This window comes from Sarcophilus harrisii, chromosome 2 (assembly GCF_902635505.1).
Source record: "Sarcophilus harrisii chromosome 2, mSarHar1.11, whole genome shotgun sequence".
NCBI classification, from domain to species: Eukaryota; Metazoa; Chordata; class Mammalia; order Dasyuromorphia; family Dasyuridae; genus Sarcophilus; species Sarcophilus harrisii.
Window position 1 is genome coordinate 152342915 of NC_045427.1, and position 19379 is coordinate 152362293.

The window sequence follows — 19379 nt, forward strand, 5'->3', positions numbered from 1 at the left end:
CCTTCTGGCAACTGTTGTCACTCGGATTCGTCTCTGGGTGCTGGAATGCTGATACTGGGTAACAAACTGAATTGCTCCTCTGCCTCCTTGAGGTATTGGTGCATTGTGCTATGAGAAAAATGGTGTTGAATTGCTTTGTTACTTTATACCATCTCTGCAAGGTACAAATAATCTACAAGCTGCCCCGTTGTTATCACAAGCAACATACCATGAATTTTTAGAAAGAAGTTTATAAATATTATGATAAAAAAAATCATAAAAATAATGCTATCTCAAAGACCATCAAAGTAATTTGCCAGTGTGGAGATTTAAGTTATCTGTTTAATCATGAAGCAAGTCCTAGGAAGCATAAATAAAACTCTGCTAAACTGGAGCCAGAGCATATAATTACATTAATAACGATGTACAGGAAAAGTATCTCCTACTGGGGAAAGATTATTAAACACGGTAATTTAATAGATATGGAAGCACCTAAAATATGGCTGTGATTTTCATTTCCTTAGCTCAAAACCTTCAATACATTCAAAACATTTTTTTCTGTCCACCTCTATAATATAGACTAGGGCTTCTTAAACTTTTTTTCACTCACAAACCCTTTTCACATAGTTTTTTATATTATCCTAGATGTTTAGGTATATAAAATAGGCATACAAATCAAATATTTACTGACAATAAAAACATAATTTTCCAACTCCCACATTCAGTTACGAAATCCCATATGGGGTCATGACCCACAATTTAAGAAGCTGGGATCTACATCTATGATTTTACTACAACGGGAAATATGGATTATGGAAATTCCTTCACTGAAGCAGAACAGCAACTTGTCTATGATTTATGATCTTGGAGAGTTTTCCTTGAACAAGGAGAGATTTAAGTGATCTGCTCATGATCGCATAGAGGCACTATGTGTTAGGTATGATCTAATTCCACTGTTCTAATTCCAAGGCTGACCCTCCACATTCACTGTGCAACACTGTTTTTCTTGGATCTCTACTGCCTGCAGAATAAAAGTCTCAAAGCAAAGAATTCAGACCCTTTATAGTCAGGCCTCAAACTACCTTCTCAGGTTTATTTCCCACTAATTAATCTCAAGCATACTACTTTTGTCAAAAGGAATCACTATACATTTCCCTTGGTTCATGATATTCCCTTCCCTTAAAAAAGCCTCCCTTTACCTATCAAATCTTACCTGTGTTCCAAGGATGAGTTCAAATGCTATCTGCTCTATCTTCTCACTCTCCTCCTTTGAGCCAACAAAACGTTCTCTCTGTACCACTTTTACAGAACTCATATGCTATCTTCTATCAGATTGTCTGCTCAAACTTCTTCCCTAAGCTCTCAAAAATGGCATTTCTCCACAGCACCTGGTACAGTTCCTTGCACACACAATAAAAGAATAAGACTGACCTGATTAACTACTTCAAAGTAGATGCCAAGAGTTGTCGTGGGATCCAGACTACAGATTTTCCACTGACTAGTACCACTAATGCCATATTCCTAAAAGAAGAAGAACAAAAAATTAAAGGTACTTAACTGCTAATGAAAAAAGTTTATTAGAATATTACTTTTAGAACTATCTTTCCAAATAAGTTTCAATGCAACAGAACTCTAACTTGGTTAATCAGGTATAAAATTATAAATTTTAGTTAGTGCTATTTTAAAATTAATATATCTCAAGTGAAACTGGGACCAATTCTCATCATATCACTTAAAAAAGATACAAGTGACAAACTATACTGAGGGGAACTTAAAAGAATCAAGTCTGGTAGTAAATGCAATGAATAAGGATTAAAAGAGATTTATTTAATTCTTTTCTGGATTTACTTTCTTGATATATACATATGTACTTAAGAAAAAAGTTAAGCATACTGACTATATAAAAACGAATTGTAAATAAAATTTTTCCACAGAAAGATTTGCACATGATTTTTCAAAAGCATATGATTTCTTTAGACTTTTTAATAACAGATGCAAAAATGCCTATTTACAATCCAATGCTTGCTTTCACAGTTGTAGATTCAGAGAATATAAGATTAGAATTTGAACTCTTTAGAAAGAGGAAAATATCCATTTGACCAAAGGATAAAAATATTACATTTACTATCCTAGAGCAAAATATTTCTAGCATCTAAAGAAGGCAGTAAAATCCAAACCAACATTTAGTGTTGTTCTTACTAATTCATCTCATGATATTGTGCCACAGTTCCCTAATTGTCCTGCCTCAGCTTCCTTAAATTGCTCTACCTCAACGCCCAATTGCAAACCCCCTCCCACTTCCTCACCATTAGGACTATAGCTGGCCACTCTGACATTCCAAAAGAGTCAAAACTCCCTATATTCTATCTCAGTTACCTACTTGGTATCCTCTATCTCTAAGTTCAGACTTCCTGGCTTCTAATTCCTCCTAAGCTATCAAGAATTTATGGTCCTTATCCCCCTCCCCGCCCCAACCTGTCAGAACTAGATTGATGATCAGTCCCTGGAAATTCCCACTGTTTACCAGTGTTCAGATTCCACCCCTTTCTCCCTGATCTTGGACCCATGTTTATAAAAATTATTGGAATTTCACATTTGCCATTGGATTCTTTGAGACAAAAGTCTGATTTAGCCCTGGGACCAAACTAGATCCTTTGGTCCCAGAAAATCTTTCCCTCTCAGAAATCCAAATAAAATATTAAAAACTCTTTTTTATCTTGCCTCAATTTCTCCAGCATTACAATGAAAATGTTTAGTATTGTTCTTTAGAGATCAAAAAAAGGCGAGTAAGCTGAAGTAAGGGGACATGAACTATGTATGGCTATCAAACACCAAAATCTTATCTGCTCACATTGCCTATTCTCTGGGAGAATTAAGAAGCAGGGTCAACCTTGTTAGCAAAACTGCAAAGCTAGGAAAGTTTGTTCTTGGGAATCAGTTCTACTATTTATCACTGCAGATGTATATGGGTCTCATGCTCCTTTGTGACTATATAAAGCAGTATCATGTACAAGTACACTGTACCTGACATCTCATAGGGTCATCATGAGGAAAGCCTTTGAGAAGCTTTAGGTCTCTTCTTTGAACTCCAGGCATAACCTGGGTTTTCCCACTTAGAAAATAAGGAGGCTAACAATATCTGACTTCTTCCACTAAGTTAATCATTAAATGTTTGTTTGATGCTCAATCTTGATGATCTGTTGTTGCCAAAACACAGCTAATCCTCTTAGGCAGCATGGACTTTTCAACACAACAACTCAAGTATCACTTAAATCAGTTATTCAAAGAAGCCAAACACAAAAAAGAAAATAAGCACTTTGAAGCTAAGTTCTCTCTCTCCCAACTGTCTTAATTTCAAAATGAGTGGGAAAAAAAAATTGTTTCCTCTTGGGGACATTGCCTAAATGCAAGATTGTAAGTTCATGGTCTATCAGAATAACAAAAATTCTATTAGAAACAAATCCTTCCTATCTAAAGAAATACAAAACAATAATTTAATGTACTGCCATCAGAATTAATAATTTTCCAACTTCTTTGGAATAAAGAAAAAAATTCTACTCACATTTTCTGACACACATGGCCCTTTCACGTTTAGAGATATACATGGACCAATCGCTCCTGAAATCTTTAATTCTCGAGAAGTCTAAAACACAATTACAGAATACAAAATGTAAAATTGAGAACCACATTCATCCCACAAACCCAATAAAGTTTGTCAGAAAAAATTCAAAAGCATGTTCTCCATAGAAAAAAAATTATATACATTTAAGTAATATATACAATATGTAATTTTTCTTGTAGATCTCTGCAGGATAACTGTTAGTGGATTAAAATGTTAATAATTCCTTCTATGAATTGTATATAAATTATGTTAAAAATAACTTACATATCCAAAGTAAGATTGCTGTCAGCATCTGCAAAATTTAATTCAACTATCTTAAGGCAGCAAAGGTGGCCCAGTGGACAGAGTACTGGGCTTGAGTCAGAAAGCTCTGAATTGATTCTGATTCAGATACTTACTAGCTGTATTATCCTATGCAAGTTACTTAACCTCTTTCTGCCTCACTTCATCTATAAAGTGGGGATAATTATCGCACCTATCTCCAAAAGTGGTTGTGAGAATCAAATGAAATATTTGTAAAATCTTTTGTAAATTGTACATTATATAAATGTGAACTGTTGTTGCATATAGTATTTTATCACTATTCTAGGAATAACAAATAACTACTTTTTCAACTCATGATGCAGAAAAATTCATACAACAAAAATTTTAAGAATTTAGTTATCAAATTTAACATTAGGATTTAGCAATTAAGAGAAAGCAACAAAAACATGGTACCAGACTATGCAAAATTTGTCTGAGAAACTTGTAGGTTGGCTGACTAAAGATAATTTACCTTCCAAAGTCTCAGTTTTCTCATCTAAATCTCATCTCATCTAAAACATGATCATGATAATAACTATTCCTTAAGAATGGTCATTAGGAATATTCTTTGTAAACTTTATAGCATATATAAATGTGAGATACTAAATTATATATAGTTCTCAATTGTTACCTGCAATATACAATTCTGTTTTGCAACATCCCCTTTTTTTCACTTTTTCTTGATACATCAGGGTCATCTTCATGACCATCAATGAACTGTAACATGTAATGCCCATTTGCCACTACAATGAAATGTTGTAGTATATTCCTCTAGGTTATATTAGTTTTTCTCTGCATACTTGAGACACTGGACACCAAGTATGTTTTCATCTAATACAATGGGTGAATATGCCTTCTCCTAAACTGGCCTCTTCTTTTGCTTTCCCATACCATGATCTGAAAATATGGTAAGATAGAACTTGAGTTGGCCTGCTCTGTATCTAAGAAATGAATGATTAAAATGAAATTTTAACGTTTCACAGGGACTACTTTTTAAAGCTCCTTATGAGTTTTTTCCATTTACCAGAAGATTGGTGTATATATTCAAATTGCCAGAAATATGACAACTGAAATAAGTAGAACATTATTATATTTACATTCCTTATTTCTTCCTGGTACAAATACCATGATGCTTTCCTGTGCATTTATATAACCTGATGGTATAAGAAGTGCTAATATTCATAACACTAAAAAAAAAAAAATAAATGGGGCAGGAGAAGAAGACTTTCATATCTTACCTTAACATCCAAAGTAGCACCAAATGCCATTCGAAAATCTCCATTGAAGTCTTTACTAAAAACCCTTTGGAAGGTCTGCTTGAAGAGAGATGTATTGAAGGAATCTCCCATCACCATATGACCACTAGGAAGTTTAAAAGGAAGAAGAAAGTTTTTTTTCTTTCTTTCTTGTGTTTTTCCCCCCTTTGGGTCTAATTTTTCTTGTACAAAATCACAAATATTGACATATTTTTAAAAGATTGCACATATTTAATATCTATCAGATTGCTTGCTTGTCTTGGTAAGGGAAGAGAGGAAGAAAAATTTGGAACACAAAGTCTTGCAAAAATGAATGTAAAAAACTCTCTTTACTGTAGTTGGCCAACAAAAAAATAATATTTAAAATTTTTTTTAATGAACCTGAAAACTATCTTTACATATATTTGGGAAAATAAAATATTATTGAGAAAAAAATGATGAGCAGCATGCTCTCAGAAAAAAATGGATAGGCTTACATGAACTGAAGCAAAGTGAAATGTGCAGAACTAGGAAAAACATTTTACACAGTTAACAGCAAAACTGTATGATAATTTACAAATAACTTAATTATTCTCAACAATACAATGATCCAAAACAATTCTTCAGAACTTATGATGAAAGGTTTCTGTCCATCTCCAAAGAAAGAACTGGTGAAGTCTAAATGCAGATCAAATATATATATATATATATATATATATATATTTGTCTGTGTTTTCTTTCACAGAATGACTTACATAGAAATTTATTTTGCATGACTACACCCCTGATAACCTATGTCAAACTGGTTACCTTTTCAATGGAGAGGGAGGACAAGGAAGGAGAAAATTTGGGGGAAAAAAGCAATATTAAAACTGTTTTTCACGGAATTAAGAAAAAAATAAAATATGTATTAAATAAGTTTTTTTTTTTTTTAAATATGAACCTAAATTTGGTGGGCTTCATCACAAAGTTAAGCTGATAAGCCATAGGATAAGGAGTGCTTTGGTCATGTTATCAATTGCAATATGCATCAGCAATAAGAGTACCAACAGAATGAAATCAAATTTTCTTAAGTATTAAAGTTGCAAATGTTAAGCAAAATCAACCAATTTGTTCCCTTATTTCTCTCGAGAGGTGAGAAGTATGTTTTCACTCATTTGCTAAAATCTCTGATTCAGCAGCTAATAAGTAATTAATTGATTGGCCATTTTCAGAATGTTTAACAAGAAATCAATATAAAATTAGATTATCCAGGACAGGTTTTTAAAAGCTTAAGTCCAGAATTAAATGAATTGAATTTTCTTCCACCATGAATCAAGATATTATCTATTACATAATATATACACACATGCCCACATATACATACATGTATGTGTATATGTACATGATATATATTTGTACATGCATGTAACTTAAATCTTTTATTGTCAATAATCCCCTTTTATGTCATGCAATTTAGCAAATGAAGAGTGATTTGCTGAAGAATAGTATGGTTCAATTTGTAGTTTAAGGACACTTTCAAAGAAAAAAATACAAAAGGAAAATAGTCCTTAAGGAATTGTTTTGAAACTTAACATAATACTGTTATAGTGATAATTAATGTTTATATAGCACTTAATATGTGCCAGACTTAATGCTAAGTGTTTTATATTTTTTATCTCATTCCCCTCCCCACCTTCCACCCCTCACTCCCCCACCCCCTGCCTTTGGCTTGCCCAGGATTAAACAGTTTAAGTTTAAGATTAAGCGTTAAGTGAGTCTGGATTTGAACTCTGGTCCTGCTGACTCTAGGGCCAGTGTTCTATCCACTGTGCCATCTAGCTGCCACCTTATTATCTCATTTGATCTTCACAAAAATATCATCCCACTTGATAAATGAAGAAACTAAAACAAACAGAGGGGTTAGGTGACTTGGCCAGTGTGAAGATCGCGTATTTTAAAATCAGCAGGAGCCCGGAGTTCAGGTTAGGGGAAAATCGTCAGTCTTTATTCTCAGTGAAGAAGGATTGGAGGTGGAAGAGAATCGGCGATAGCAATGTGTGCAGCTGAGTCAAGAAGCTAGCTCCACCAGCAGCCACAGGGCCAGCAGCCAGGAGAATGGACCCAGCCCAATCTCTCCCAGCTTCTCTTCCTGTTCCTCTCTCTGCCTCCACCCACCAAAATCGTCATTTCCTGTACAACACATCAGGACTTGCACAGAGAGTGGGCAGGGACCATTCTTTATCCAATCATGTATATTAATAGAGCCCAATTACTATTTAGCCTCACGTACTTGGGACCTCAGTGCATCAACTCAAACTTCAGCCCAGGGTCAAAAAATAAAAAATAGATGCCATGTAACACTGTATCTAGGATTTAAAATTCCATCCCTAATCAAACAAGGTTTATCTTCTATCTCTCTTCCTTCAACAAAACTTTTCTTCTCCCATAGTATGTTCACTTACCCAGTAAGATTTGCACAACACTTCATTTCCTGAAGACCAGTTTGATCAAGGGCACAGGCATAAATATCAATGCAGTGACCATTTGTAGCAGTACGATTAGCGAGCATTTCATAGTGCTGCAACAAGAGAAAAGCTGTTTCAAATCACATTACCAACATACTTCTTTATATTCTTTTATATGTTTCTTGATTCTAAGGGGAATAAAATTCAAATTTGTATTTAATTGTGAAAAAGATATTAATTTTATCCTTAAAATAATAAACGTTAATTCTTCAGAAAAGCAATTTACAAATCCTACATTTAATGACATATTACATTAACTAGAGTACAAATTAGAAAATTTATTAAATGTGGCCAAAATCACTAAAGTCATCAATCATTAGTCAATTATGTCAGCCAAATTACAAATATTTATGGATACTCTTCATGGGCAATGGGAAAAGAAAGTTGTGCTTGAAATAACTTGCAGACTGAGTACAAGATTATTTATTAAAAGTGAAGCACTCCATCATAGATCTCTGAATTCCACCTTCCAAGTCCCCAGAGGGACAACACAAATTGATCCTTCGGAAATGATAACATGGACCAAGTACAACAGTTTCTATTTTTCATATAGGTTTGTTAGTAGGTAAACTACCAGTGTTTTCTTTCAAGTACTCACTTTGATTGCTTTTTTCATAAAACGCGCGTTGTCTTTCTCTATGTCATGCCAGGAACGAATAGGAACCTTCAATTCATCTCCAACTACCATGCCTGGTCCTTGAGTGGGTGGACCTCCAGTAAACAACATAATTCTTGCTCCAGTATTTGGAAAAGTGCCCTAAGGATATTAGTTATGTTGTTTTAAAAACATACAGATTAGGAAAATTTGGTTTACCAGTTTTCCCAAGAAAATCTGAATGAATTTTCCTCTACATTTATAAACATTAAGATTTTTCCAATGCTAAATGGAATAGAACAAGGAGATACTTGTACACAGTACACAGTAACAGCAAGATTATATGATGATCAATTCTGAGGGAACTGGCTCTTTTCAACAATGAGGTGAATCAGGCCAGTTCCAATGGTCTTGTAATATAAAGGGCCAGAACTCTAGAGAAGTATACTTGAAACAAAGATACTCACACCAAAGTGTTTACTTAGTAGAATTGATGAGATAATGATTCTCTAATTTACATATACTTAGTACTGAGCATGGTAATGTAATAGTTCTACAGATAGGTATTTAAGGGCTGAGAGAACTGGGGACAGAGTCAGACTATGACAAAGTCAGACTGCTGGAAGAGACTGGGTCAGACTGAGACTGGATCAGACTGGGACAGACACAGACTGTGAAGACAACCATAAAGACTTTAGACTATTCCTGTCCATCCTCTTGGTTATTATCTTGCTTAGACTAAGGCCCATCCAGAGGACCTCCAGAAAGCTAGTCCGGACATTACACTTGTGATGAAAAGAGCTTTTGCACTCAGAGACTATGGGGACTGAGTGTGGACCACAACATATTTTCATGTTTTTTCTTGTTAGTTGCTTGCTTTTTGTTTTCTTTCTCATTTTTTCCTTTTTGATCTTATTTTTCTTGTGCAGCATGATAATTATGGAAATAAGTATAGAAGAACTGCACATGTTTAACATATTGGATTACTTGATGTCTAGGGGAAGGGATGGTGGAAGGAAGGAGAAAAGAATTTGGAACACAAGATTTTTCAAGAATGAGTGTTGAAAATTATCCATTCATGTTTTGAAAATAAAATTTAACAAGATACTTTTTTTAAAAAATTAAAAAAAAAAAAGAAAATATTTCCCATTTAGCAAGACATATATTCCTCCAGTTCAAACCTTGGACCAACTTGCCAGCATTTCTTATGACCCACTTCTCTTACCAGCCCCCCTCTGTTTCTCACTATGTAATGGTACACTCAAATGTGAGGAGGTAATAATGAATTAACAGTTCTAAATAAACTAAACAACTAATAAACTGAAAACACTACTAAACACTAACCAAAACTACCCAACATTGTTTGAATCACAGTTTCATTTAAGAAGTCACAGAAAAATCTAAATTACCTCCAATAAGCCAACAGCAATGGACAAAGCAACACCTGTAGATCGCAAAGGTCTTTTTCCTTGAGTTACTGGCCATGGGTCCCTTTGTAATTCCCCAAGAAGATCTGTCAGGTTCATGTCAATCTTATGAACAGGCTGCAGAAACCTACAGGATTTCAATTGAGCCCATCAGTATTAGTTTAAAAAAACATTCTGGTCTTAAAAGCATGAACAGTAACAAACCTCTGTTCAACCTTAATTAGTGAATAATTTCTAATAATATGCCTCTCCAAGGAATTCAAACAGAATGATTTATTTACTATATATACTTCCCAAAACACATCATTCATAAATCTCATTCTTCATATTCAAATTAAGCATTCTTTTTTTTGTTTGTTTTTGCTGAGGCAATTGGGGTTAAGTGATTTGTCCAGGGTCACACAGCTAGGAAATGTTAAGTGTCTGAGACCAGATTTGAATTTGGTCCTCTTGACTTCAGGGCTGATACTCTATCCACTGAGCCGCGCCACCTAGCTACCCCAAGCATTCTTTCCCAAACTAAAAACTATCCTAATATAAAGAAGGTTCCATTGCTAGGCATATATATCTCAAGGAAGTCAAGGAAAAATATGGTAAGTATTTATAATTATAAAAGATATATATGCTAAGATTATATAGTAGCATTTTTGGGATAGTGAAGAATATTGGCAGTGATCACCAATTGGGGAGTGGCTAAACAAGTTCTAAAACTTGAATTTAAGGGAATAATAAATACAATGATTACAGAGCAGCAAGTTTACACATATAAAATGAAACAAAGTAAAGAAAGCAGAATTGGGAAAATAATATGCATGACAAAATTAATAGAAATGGAAAGAACAACAAAGCAGTTGAAACTCAATGTTGTGAAATTATAATGCCCAAGCTTAACTTCAAAGAAGAGATATGAAAAGGAACATTCACCCCTTTTTTGCAGAGGTAGAGATACTACACATAGGAATCCTGAAGATAATGTCAGATTTTTGATGTTAGCTTTTTTAAACTGGAGAAGTTTTTGCATTCTTTATAATAAGGGATGACTCTCTGGGAGCAGGGAAAAGAACTGACAAACTGGGACAAAATAGATCAATAAAAATGTTTTTTTTTTAAATCCAAACTATATATACACACACATACATATATACATTTACATACACATACACATATAAGGAAATCTGATATCAAAATCTAAAAATAACCAATTTAAAATTTTTATAGGTTCAGAACATAAGAAATAAAGTTCTCAATGTCTTTAAAAAATATCAAAAACATGCCCTGAGAATTTAATTTACAGGCTCAAACATTTATTTTTCAGAAAAGAAAAGAGATTTGGCAACACTCTGAATCTTCTTTTACTGTAGGTCAAATAACAATCCGACCTTACCTGCTTGAAATAAAAGGTTGTCCCTGTGGCTGAACAGGTCTTGCTTGCTGAGTAGACATAGCTGGTTTGGTAAGGCCTAACATATCCTAACAACAGAAGAAACAAATCAGTTTACAAAATATTTTAAATCTTGGAAAAGTTTCTAATGCTATAAGTTTTCACATCCAAGAAACAAACCTGTATTTGCTTTGCTGTCAAATCCTTGGTTCCTCGAAAGACATAGCTTTTTGAAATTCCTTCACAGCTCAACTCATGAACCTGCACCATTCTGCCAAAAGTGATTAGACCCACCAAAGCATCTGGAGGAAGAAGGCTTAAGGACATCTGTAGAGACTCTTTTAGAGCTTGAAGGTCTTCTTCTTCCAGACAAGTATCAACCACATAGAGAAAAATCAAGGGTGTCTGAGGTCCTCGCTTAAGAAGAAAGAACATGGCATAAGAAACTTTAAATAATTATCTATCCCTTCCCCCAAAAAAAGAAAAGGTCTTGAAAGCCATTTCTAATTGCAATTAAAACTATTTGTATTATCATTAGTATTACTTTCAATAAACAAAGAAAATTTTTAAAAAAAAAAGTCTAGCAGGGAAAGGCAAGATGTTTTCCTCTTAGTTTGCATGAGATGGAAAAAATCATCTTAGAATAGCATATATGAAAATTACTGTAGCAGGAAGTCTAACATTCTCCCTAACATCAGATCCTTTCCTTAAAGCAGTGTGGAGGCAGGAAATAGCTAGAAGCTATTAGATTTAGAAGTCTACACGAAGGATTTGGGGGGAAGAGGGAAAGAGAACAGAAATCAGAATGATTTGTCTCAAACTACTAATGCTAAAAGTAAACTACTATAAGCAATAATGGTAACTTAATCTTGGTATTCACTTAATATGAACTCTCATATCAAGTAATGACATGAGATTGATTTGAACATAATGGAATTATTAAATCAGTTAAGAGTATAATACCAAGCTGACCATTATGACCAAATAAAAGCAATTAAGAGTTGGAAGGGACCTTCAAAAGCACCTTGAATTCTTAAGCTGGGGTGCTTTACTTTTTAAAAAAAATTTCTGATAACTATTTTTCATACTAACTATATATACATACTAACAAAACTTCTATGATCCTATGTATTTAATTGCATGCATTTATACACCTGCATAAATACAAATGTTATTCTGTGGAGGCTTGGAAAAGGAGTCGATGACACAAAAAAACTAAGGATCCTGATCCAGTCTAGCCCCTTTACCTTTATTTATAATTAAGGAAAGCGAAGCTCAGAGAGGTAGGGGTAACATGTCCAAAGTTACACAGGGAGTAAGTCACAGAGCTGGGATTGAACACAGGTCATCTCACTCCAGATCCACAGCACAATGGAGGATGACTTTACCAATATAAAGGGAAGTAGAAGGGGGCCAGAAATTTACTCAGCACCCACAATTTCTTTCTAATAAAATGAATCTGCTTGATGTTTAACCTGCTTGGAAACTTGGATATCAGAAAAGTCTCACAGCTTTCTTTTAGAGTTCTATGTTACTGAAGAAATTCTTTACTAGAAATGTTCGTGATCATCATTCAATCTAAAGTCTGAGTTTTACTATCACAACTTTAAATCATTTTTTAAAAATTTAATGACAAACTTTATAAAAAAGCCAGATTCAAAGTGAATTCATTTTTATATTGCAAAAATTCAAAGATCCCAATCTATAAAAAAGCAAATAAATAAAAATAGAATATTATCATTAATAGTTCTTCTTGAAGGAAAAGATAGCTACATAAACCATATGATTACCAAGTTAAACATCAAAGCTAGAATTTAAAAAGCAAATAAACATGGATTTCAGCCTATCTGCGAACCACACTAATTCCATGGCCTAAAGCCTAAATGGACCAACGCCATTTCTCCTAAGACTGTTAAAGTTAAAAAACTTACAGTGTTTTAACTCTCAAAAAACCTTCTAACACTACTGCCTTTCCCTAGTTCACTAGTAAGAAAAGCAAAAGATTTAAAATATACACACGCAGAAAGAGAATCTCTAGAACACTGTTAAAGTAATACTAACAAATTACCTGTACTATGTACTCAATTGTGGAAAACTGGGGCATCAATTCTGCAGGTTGATTCACTTCGGATATGCCTGCATATGCTGGAGGGAACTAAAAAGAAAATAATTCTAAGATGTTTATAAAGAAAAAATTAAAATTATAAAACTGCTCAATTGTATAATACAAAAATAATTTAAATCATAAATAACTATAAACATATTTTAAGCTAATTTCCAAAACTTCATTTTCTTATCTAGTTTTATATTTTTCCACTGATAAAAATGTCAGTGCACATATTGAACTTCTAGTTTCTTTTCTTCCTATTATTTCATATTTTCCCTTCTTAATTATCACATTACATTAATATCCCAATTTGTTAACCCATTCTGCAAACAGACACTACCCCCCCCCATTTTTTATGTTATAAAACTCTAATACATATTCAGATTTGCCCTTCAAAAATATTAATTTCTCAGTATTATCACCAATAAAAAGCATGTATCTATTTTCTGCATTCCTGCAAGGACTGAACTTAGTTATTATTGTGTATTCTTTCCAATTGTGTAAGCACGAGTTGCTGTCAAAACAACTTTTGTTCTAAAAATTTAGAAGTAGCACATATGTCAACTTGATCATCTGCAATGTATGTATCTTTTCTTTAGAAAGAGAAAATATATCAAGAATCTTAGTTCGGAAGCTGTGAATTGCCCGGGCCACTTGTGTTTCCTACATGTGTGCCTCATTGCTATGTACTTTAATATTGTGCCCACTCTTCCCCTCTCCCTCTCCCCCATCCCCAATTGTGTTTGTAAGAGACTATGCTCCTGGTGTTGAGGATGCTTAGTAACTATTGTTCTTGCTATGCATTTGAGTAAATGCCTTTGCTAAAAAACTGGATCTACTGTCTAATTAAAGGCAAGCACACCAAAGGGGAGCTCAAGAGTTAGCTTCTAGGAGGATCACCACCCACAGGGTCAACAGGGTCATTCTAAAATCCTGGAACAGTCAACAGTCAACATTCTGGAGAACCAACCAGACAATGACAATGTGAACTGAGAGAATGACTCCTGAAAGGAGTGTCAGAGAAGATTTCTATTATTCCAGCAATCAAGTCTCACAATGTCATAAATGAGGACATATATAAAAAACAGCTTTTTACTTGCTTGATTTTAAACATAATTCACTTACCTGATTTCTTTGAAAACAGAAATTACAGGCCCAAAGCTTAGCTCGATAATCAACCTGACTGTTACAAAAAGAAAATAAAACATTTAAACATATAGTTACTACCCTTAAGGATACAATACTGACTTGCAAATTTAAGATACATCTCAATATATCGACATTCTTATAATTTACTGAAATGATTTTTTAAAATTCTGCATAAAATTTCCTAATCAGATATATCAGTTCAACATTTAAAAATGTTCTTGTCACATCTACGAAACTACACTTTATTTCACATAAAGATCTATTTGGCTAACATTCAACCCAAATCTAACAGCTAAGAATCCTATCTATCTAGGTAGTACGCTTTTCAATACTCCTAGGAGTTACAAAAATTATTTTAATAATGAATTTTTAAGTGAAAAATGGCCTCCTTGCTGATCTTCATATGCAACACTTTATCTCTCAACTCTGTGCATTTGCATTTGCTGTCCCCTAGGTCTGACGTTTTCCCTCAACTCCAATTCCAAACTTTCTTCAAAATTCCGCTCAAATCCCACCATCTACAGGTTTTTTTCTTTCTCTCCCTTCACAACAATGGTTCTTCCCCTCACTGCTTGTCCTTTCCCTCTAAGACTACATTCTATGTACTATATGTATTTTGCATGTAGATATTTTCATGTCTCTTCCATTAAAATGTGAATTCCTTGAAAGCAAAGACCATGCTTTTGCCTTTCTTTGTATTCCTAGTGCATAGTGTATCCCTATACATAACAAATGCTAATGAATATTTGCTGACTGACTGGAGTTCTGATAAATTATGTTATTCTAAATAGACTAACTATTAATTTGCATCAACAAAGTGCCACACATATTTTATTCTAATTATCATTTTATTAACATTTTTAAAATTCATACCAAAGTGGATTGAGAACCGCTTTACAAGTTGGCCTGCTACAAAGTACAGGTTCATATTGCACTGGAGGTAAATCTGGACGTTCTTTTAAGGGAGTAAATAGACATGCCAGAGGGACAACCATTCTTGTAGCCTCAAGGCGGCTAGATGGCCATACATTCCAACTGAAACGGATACCATCTCGCTCCTCATTTTGCTGGATAAACTCCAGATATGTTGCCATGGTCTGAAAAGGAATTGACATTAAAATTTTAATATAAATACATTTATCACTAGTAGTAAACTAATCTAAATTATCACTTACCAATTAGATGTAGGCATATCAATAATTTTTCACCTCAATGACTCCATCTTCTGATTTAGGATTAATATTGTACCTTTCACTGCACAAAGGGATGTCACTAGTATAAGGAAAGACTAACTCTATTAAACCTAGATATCTTTTGCTATTTTTCAAATATTGAATAAATCAGGGTGAAATCCCCCTAAACAAAAACATTATAACTAACTAGAAAAGGAACCATGGTTCTTGTCAGTCTGAATAGATATATTCACCAACTAACACGTTATTTTAGCTTCCCAAAAAAAAACTGGAGATTGAAAAAAATTCTAATATTTGACATATGTAGATTTTCATCAAATATATACAACACTGTTTAGAAAATACATTCCTTAAATATATGTATTATTTTATAATATTATTAAATGTTATATAATGATATATATTATAATGATCTCATTTAATTCTATCACTAGCCCCATGGAATCTACTCAGGCTAACTACTATATCACATGGCTTCAAGAGGTTTGACACAGAGATCATAAAAAAGTGATTATATGAGGTATACTTTGTAGGATTCACTTGTATAATTTAAGCTTGATAGCTCAAGATATTTCTAATATTCCTTTGGGCTCTATTTGTGTATAGTTCATATAAGATCTGAGGAGGCAGCCACGTGGCCTAGTGAGTAGAACCACTGACTCTGGAGTCAAGAGGACCTGAATTCAAATCCATCCTCAGATTGCCTCACAAAAAAAAGAAAAAAGAAAAAAAATCTGAGTTTAGCATTTGAAAATCAGGATTGGTGCTTGATTCTTTGATATTAAGTCTATATAAAAATCTGTTATTAGCAAAAATATCCCCTCCCTCTCTATACTGTAACACTGGATTTCAATCAGCGTGTGAAAATTGTGTTCCTTTGTGAACTGTGCTTCCCTGTTCCATTTCTTCTATGCTGCTAATTTTGAGGAAGTACATGCAGAATCTTCTATTTAGTTCTTAATGGTTATGCCACTGTAGTCTTTGGCCAAAGTGTTTGACTATGTACAATCTTACTGTTTACTATGTTTATTACTATTTTGTTAATTCAGCCAAAATTTTTCAAAGATGTTCTATTATGTAAATCCCAGTTCTATTATGTCTATACATTCTGTCCATAACTAATGTAAGTAAAAGCCTAAAACAACACAGAATTTGGCTAATCAGAACCAAATGGATAAACCTCCTAGAAAAAATAAATTATATGAACTGAACCAGCTACACCCAGTGAAAGAACTCTAGGAATTGACTATGAACAACTACATAGAATTCCCAATCCCTCTATTTTTGTCCACCTGCATTTTTGATTTCCTTCATAGGCTAATTGTACACTATTTCAAAGTCTGATTCTTTTTGTACAGCAAAATAATTGTATGGACATGTATACATATATTGTATTTAACTTACATTTTAACATATTTAACATATATTGGTCAACCTGCCATCTGGGGGAAGGAGGAGAAGAGTTGGAACAAAAGATTTTGCGATTGTCAGTGCTGAAAAATTACCCATAAATATATCTTGTAAATAAAAAGCTATAATAAAAAAAAAAGAAAAAAAAATTATACCATCAAGTTAAAGATTGGCAAAGTGGTCTGTAATAGCACTTTCGTATAATGAAAAATAAGGCCCAATTCCTCTGAGAAAAGAAAATATCCTAGAGCAGCTACTTAGCTCAGTAGATGGAGCACCAGCTCTGAAGTCAGGAGGACCTAAGCTCAAATCTGGCCTCAGACACTTAAAACTTCCTAGCTGTGTGACCCTGGGCAAGTCACTAAAAAAAAAAAAAGCATCCTAATCTATTTAAACTCCATGTTGTAACTGGGAAATGGTAAAAAGAATAGTGAAGATTCTTGGCTAGGAGGTCAGAGGACCTGGATTCACTATCTCTTAAATGAAACTTCTGGCAAATCACTAAGCGTCCCCAAACCTCATTTTACTGAAGAGGAAACTTCTAGCTCAAGTGTATGATCTTAGGGTAAATATCCTGGGATTGATATTTCTTAAGTAAAATAGTACCTGCACTGTGTTACAATGCAAGCATACAACTCAAACATGACTTAGAAATTGTCTCAGCTCCTATTTACCACCTCTGTAACCGTTTCCACACTGAAATAACACATTCATCACCTTTATTTTTCCACACTGAGATAACACTCCATACATCATCTCCAACCTTCAGATAAAAAGAGGTGTAAGTAACGAAACAGTAAAACTACACTACACATGGTTTTAAGAAACTTGGTTGCTCTGGAGAGACTTACACGAACTGATGCTGAGTGAAATGAGCAGGACCAGGAGATCATTATATACTTCAACAACAATACTATATGATGACCAGTTCTGATGGACCAGGCCATCCTCAGCAATGAGATCAACCAAATCATTTCTAATGGAGCAGTAATGAACTGAACTAGCTATGCCCAGAAAAAGAACTCTGGGAGATGACTAAAAACCATTACATTGAATTCCCAATCCCTATATTTATGCCCACCTGCATTTTTGATTTCCTTCACAAGCTAATTGTACAATATTTCAGAGTCTGATTCTTTTTCTACAGCAAAATAACGGTTTGGTCATGTATACTTATTGTGTATCTAATTTATATTTTAATATATTTAACATCTACTGGTCATCCTGCCATCTGGGGGAGGGGGGAGGAAACTGCAACAAGAGGTTTGGCAATTGTCAATGCTGTAAAGTTACCCATGCACATAACCTGTAAATAAAAGGCTATTAAATAAATAATTTAAAAAAAAGAAAGAAACATACCGCAGTTTAAGCAGATATTAAACACGGCAATCGCTATGTAACAAATGTAAGTTAAAAGAGGCTTTATAAAGCGACTTGATCCTAAGTGCCCATTTTATAGATGAGGAAGCGGCACCGAAAGTGGTAAGCGATTTGCTCCAGATCACGCAGGGAGCTGGAAGCGCGTTTAGTTTTCTGACCTCTCCATGGCATTCTTTCTGCCGGCACTCCAACAAGTTAGACTGAAACGCCAAAAGGGCGACGTTGCCCAAGCAGGCGTCTGTCTACCACAACTCGAATCAAAGTACTTAAGCCTGAAGGCCCGTCCCCTCCCAAACAGGACGCCGACCGCCCCATCTCCCCTTCTTCCCCCGAGAACTCCGCCGACCTCCCTCAGACCAGAGCCTCTGGCAAGGTCCGCCCAGGATGTCGGGACGCAGCGCGAGCACCGCGAGTGCCGGAGGAAGGAAAGCGAAAGCCTCCGGGACAAATCCGCGGCCACAAGCTACGTCCCGACGGCCGCCCGGGTCCCCACTTGCCCTCGCTTCTCCCCAGCTTGGGCCGGGGGACACCAGAGCCCTACTCCCGACGCCGGGCCGCGCCCTTCTCACCGCCTGCTCTCCCGCTCTGCTTTCTTGCCCCAGGCGCGGCAGACCACCAACTTCCAGCGCCTCAATTCCACTCACCTAAGCCAGGCCGCGAACACCCCGAGACGGAAGCGACCGGCAGCCGCCCGGGCACAGCGCCAAGTCCAGCTCAGCCGGACGCCGGTTGGGCCCGGAGCCGGAGCGCGTCAGCGCCACGTCGCCCTATCATCGACCAATCAGAGAAGAGCACCTCCCCCTTCCAAAAAAAGGGAAAAGGAAGAAGGTCGGGCGAAGCCAGAACCGCCACCTTGGGTCAGGGTAAACCGCAGCCATAGCAAGTTCGAGTTCTTCTCTAGTTCTTTCTCTCCCGTCCCGTCCCCGCCCCCAAGGTCTGCAAGATCCGCCTGCAGCCAGTGACCGAATCTGCCCGTCACCTAGAGACTGAGCAAGCGGAATTGATGACGTCAAAGCCCCGGAGTTGGGCGGGGCGGGCCCGGAGGACCTTGAGGGAGTTCGGCAAGGCCCTGAGGGAGACCTGGCTTCCTC

At 35.4% G+C, this 19379-nt stretch overlaps 1 protein-coding gene across 2 annotated transcripts in view; it reads right to left on the reverse strand.

Moving 5' to 3' along the window:
* SEC23B (SEC23 homolog B, COPII coat complex component) overlaps window positions 1–19006 on the reverse strand; it is a 34113-nt gene extending 15107 nt beyond the window's left edge. Inside the window, exons 1-13 of one of the 2 annotated variants that reach the window (XM_012540126.3) lie at window positions 18933–19006; window positions 15179–15402; window positions 14282–14339; window positions 13118–13204; window positions 11230–11466; window positions 11053–11138; window positions 9651–9795; window positions 8245–8403; window positions 7584–7699; window positions 5143–5266; window positions 3542–3622; window positions 1411–1500; window positions 2–108 (exon numbers count right to left, since the gene is read on the reverse strand). In XM_012540126.3, coding sequence (XP_012395580.1) covers window positions 2–108; window positions 1411–1500; window positions 3542–3622; window positions 5143–5266; window positions 7584–7699; window positions 8245–8403; window positions 9651–9795; window positions 11053–11138; window positions 11230–11466; window positions 13118–13204; window positions 14282–14339; window positions 15179–15399 — 1511 coding nt within the window. In that variant the 5' untranslated portion in view covers window positions 15400–15402; window positions 18933–19006. Of the gene's footprint in view, window position 1; window positions 109–1410; window positions 1501–3541; window positions 3623–5142; window positions 5267–7583; window positions 7700–8244; window positions 8404–9650; window positions 9796–11052; window positions 11139–11229; window positions 11467–13117; window positions 13205–14281; window positions 14340–15178; window positions 15403–18857 lie in introns of both variants that reach the window. The other variant, XM_003758148.4, reaches the window with a different exon arrangement.
* Window positions 19007–19379: the final 373 nt, after the last annotated feature.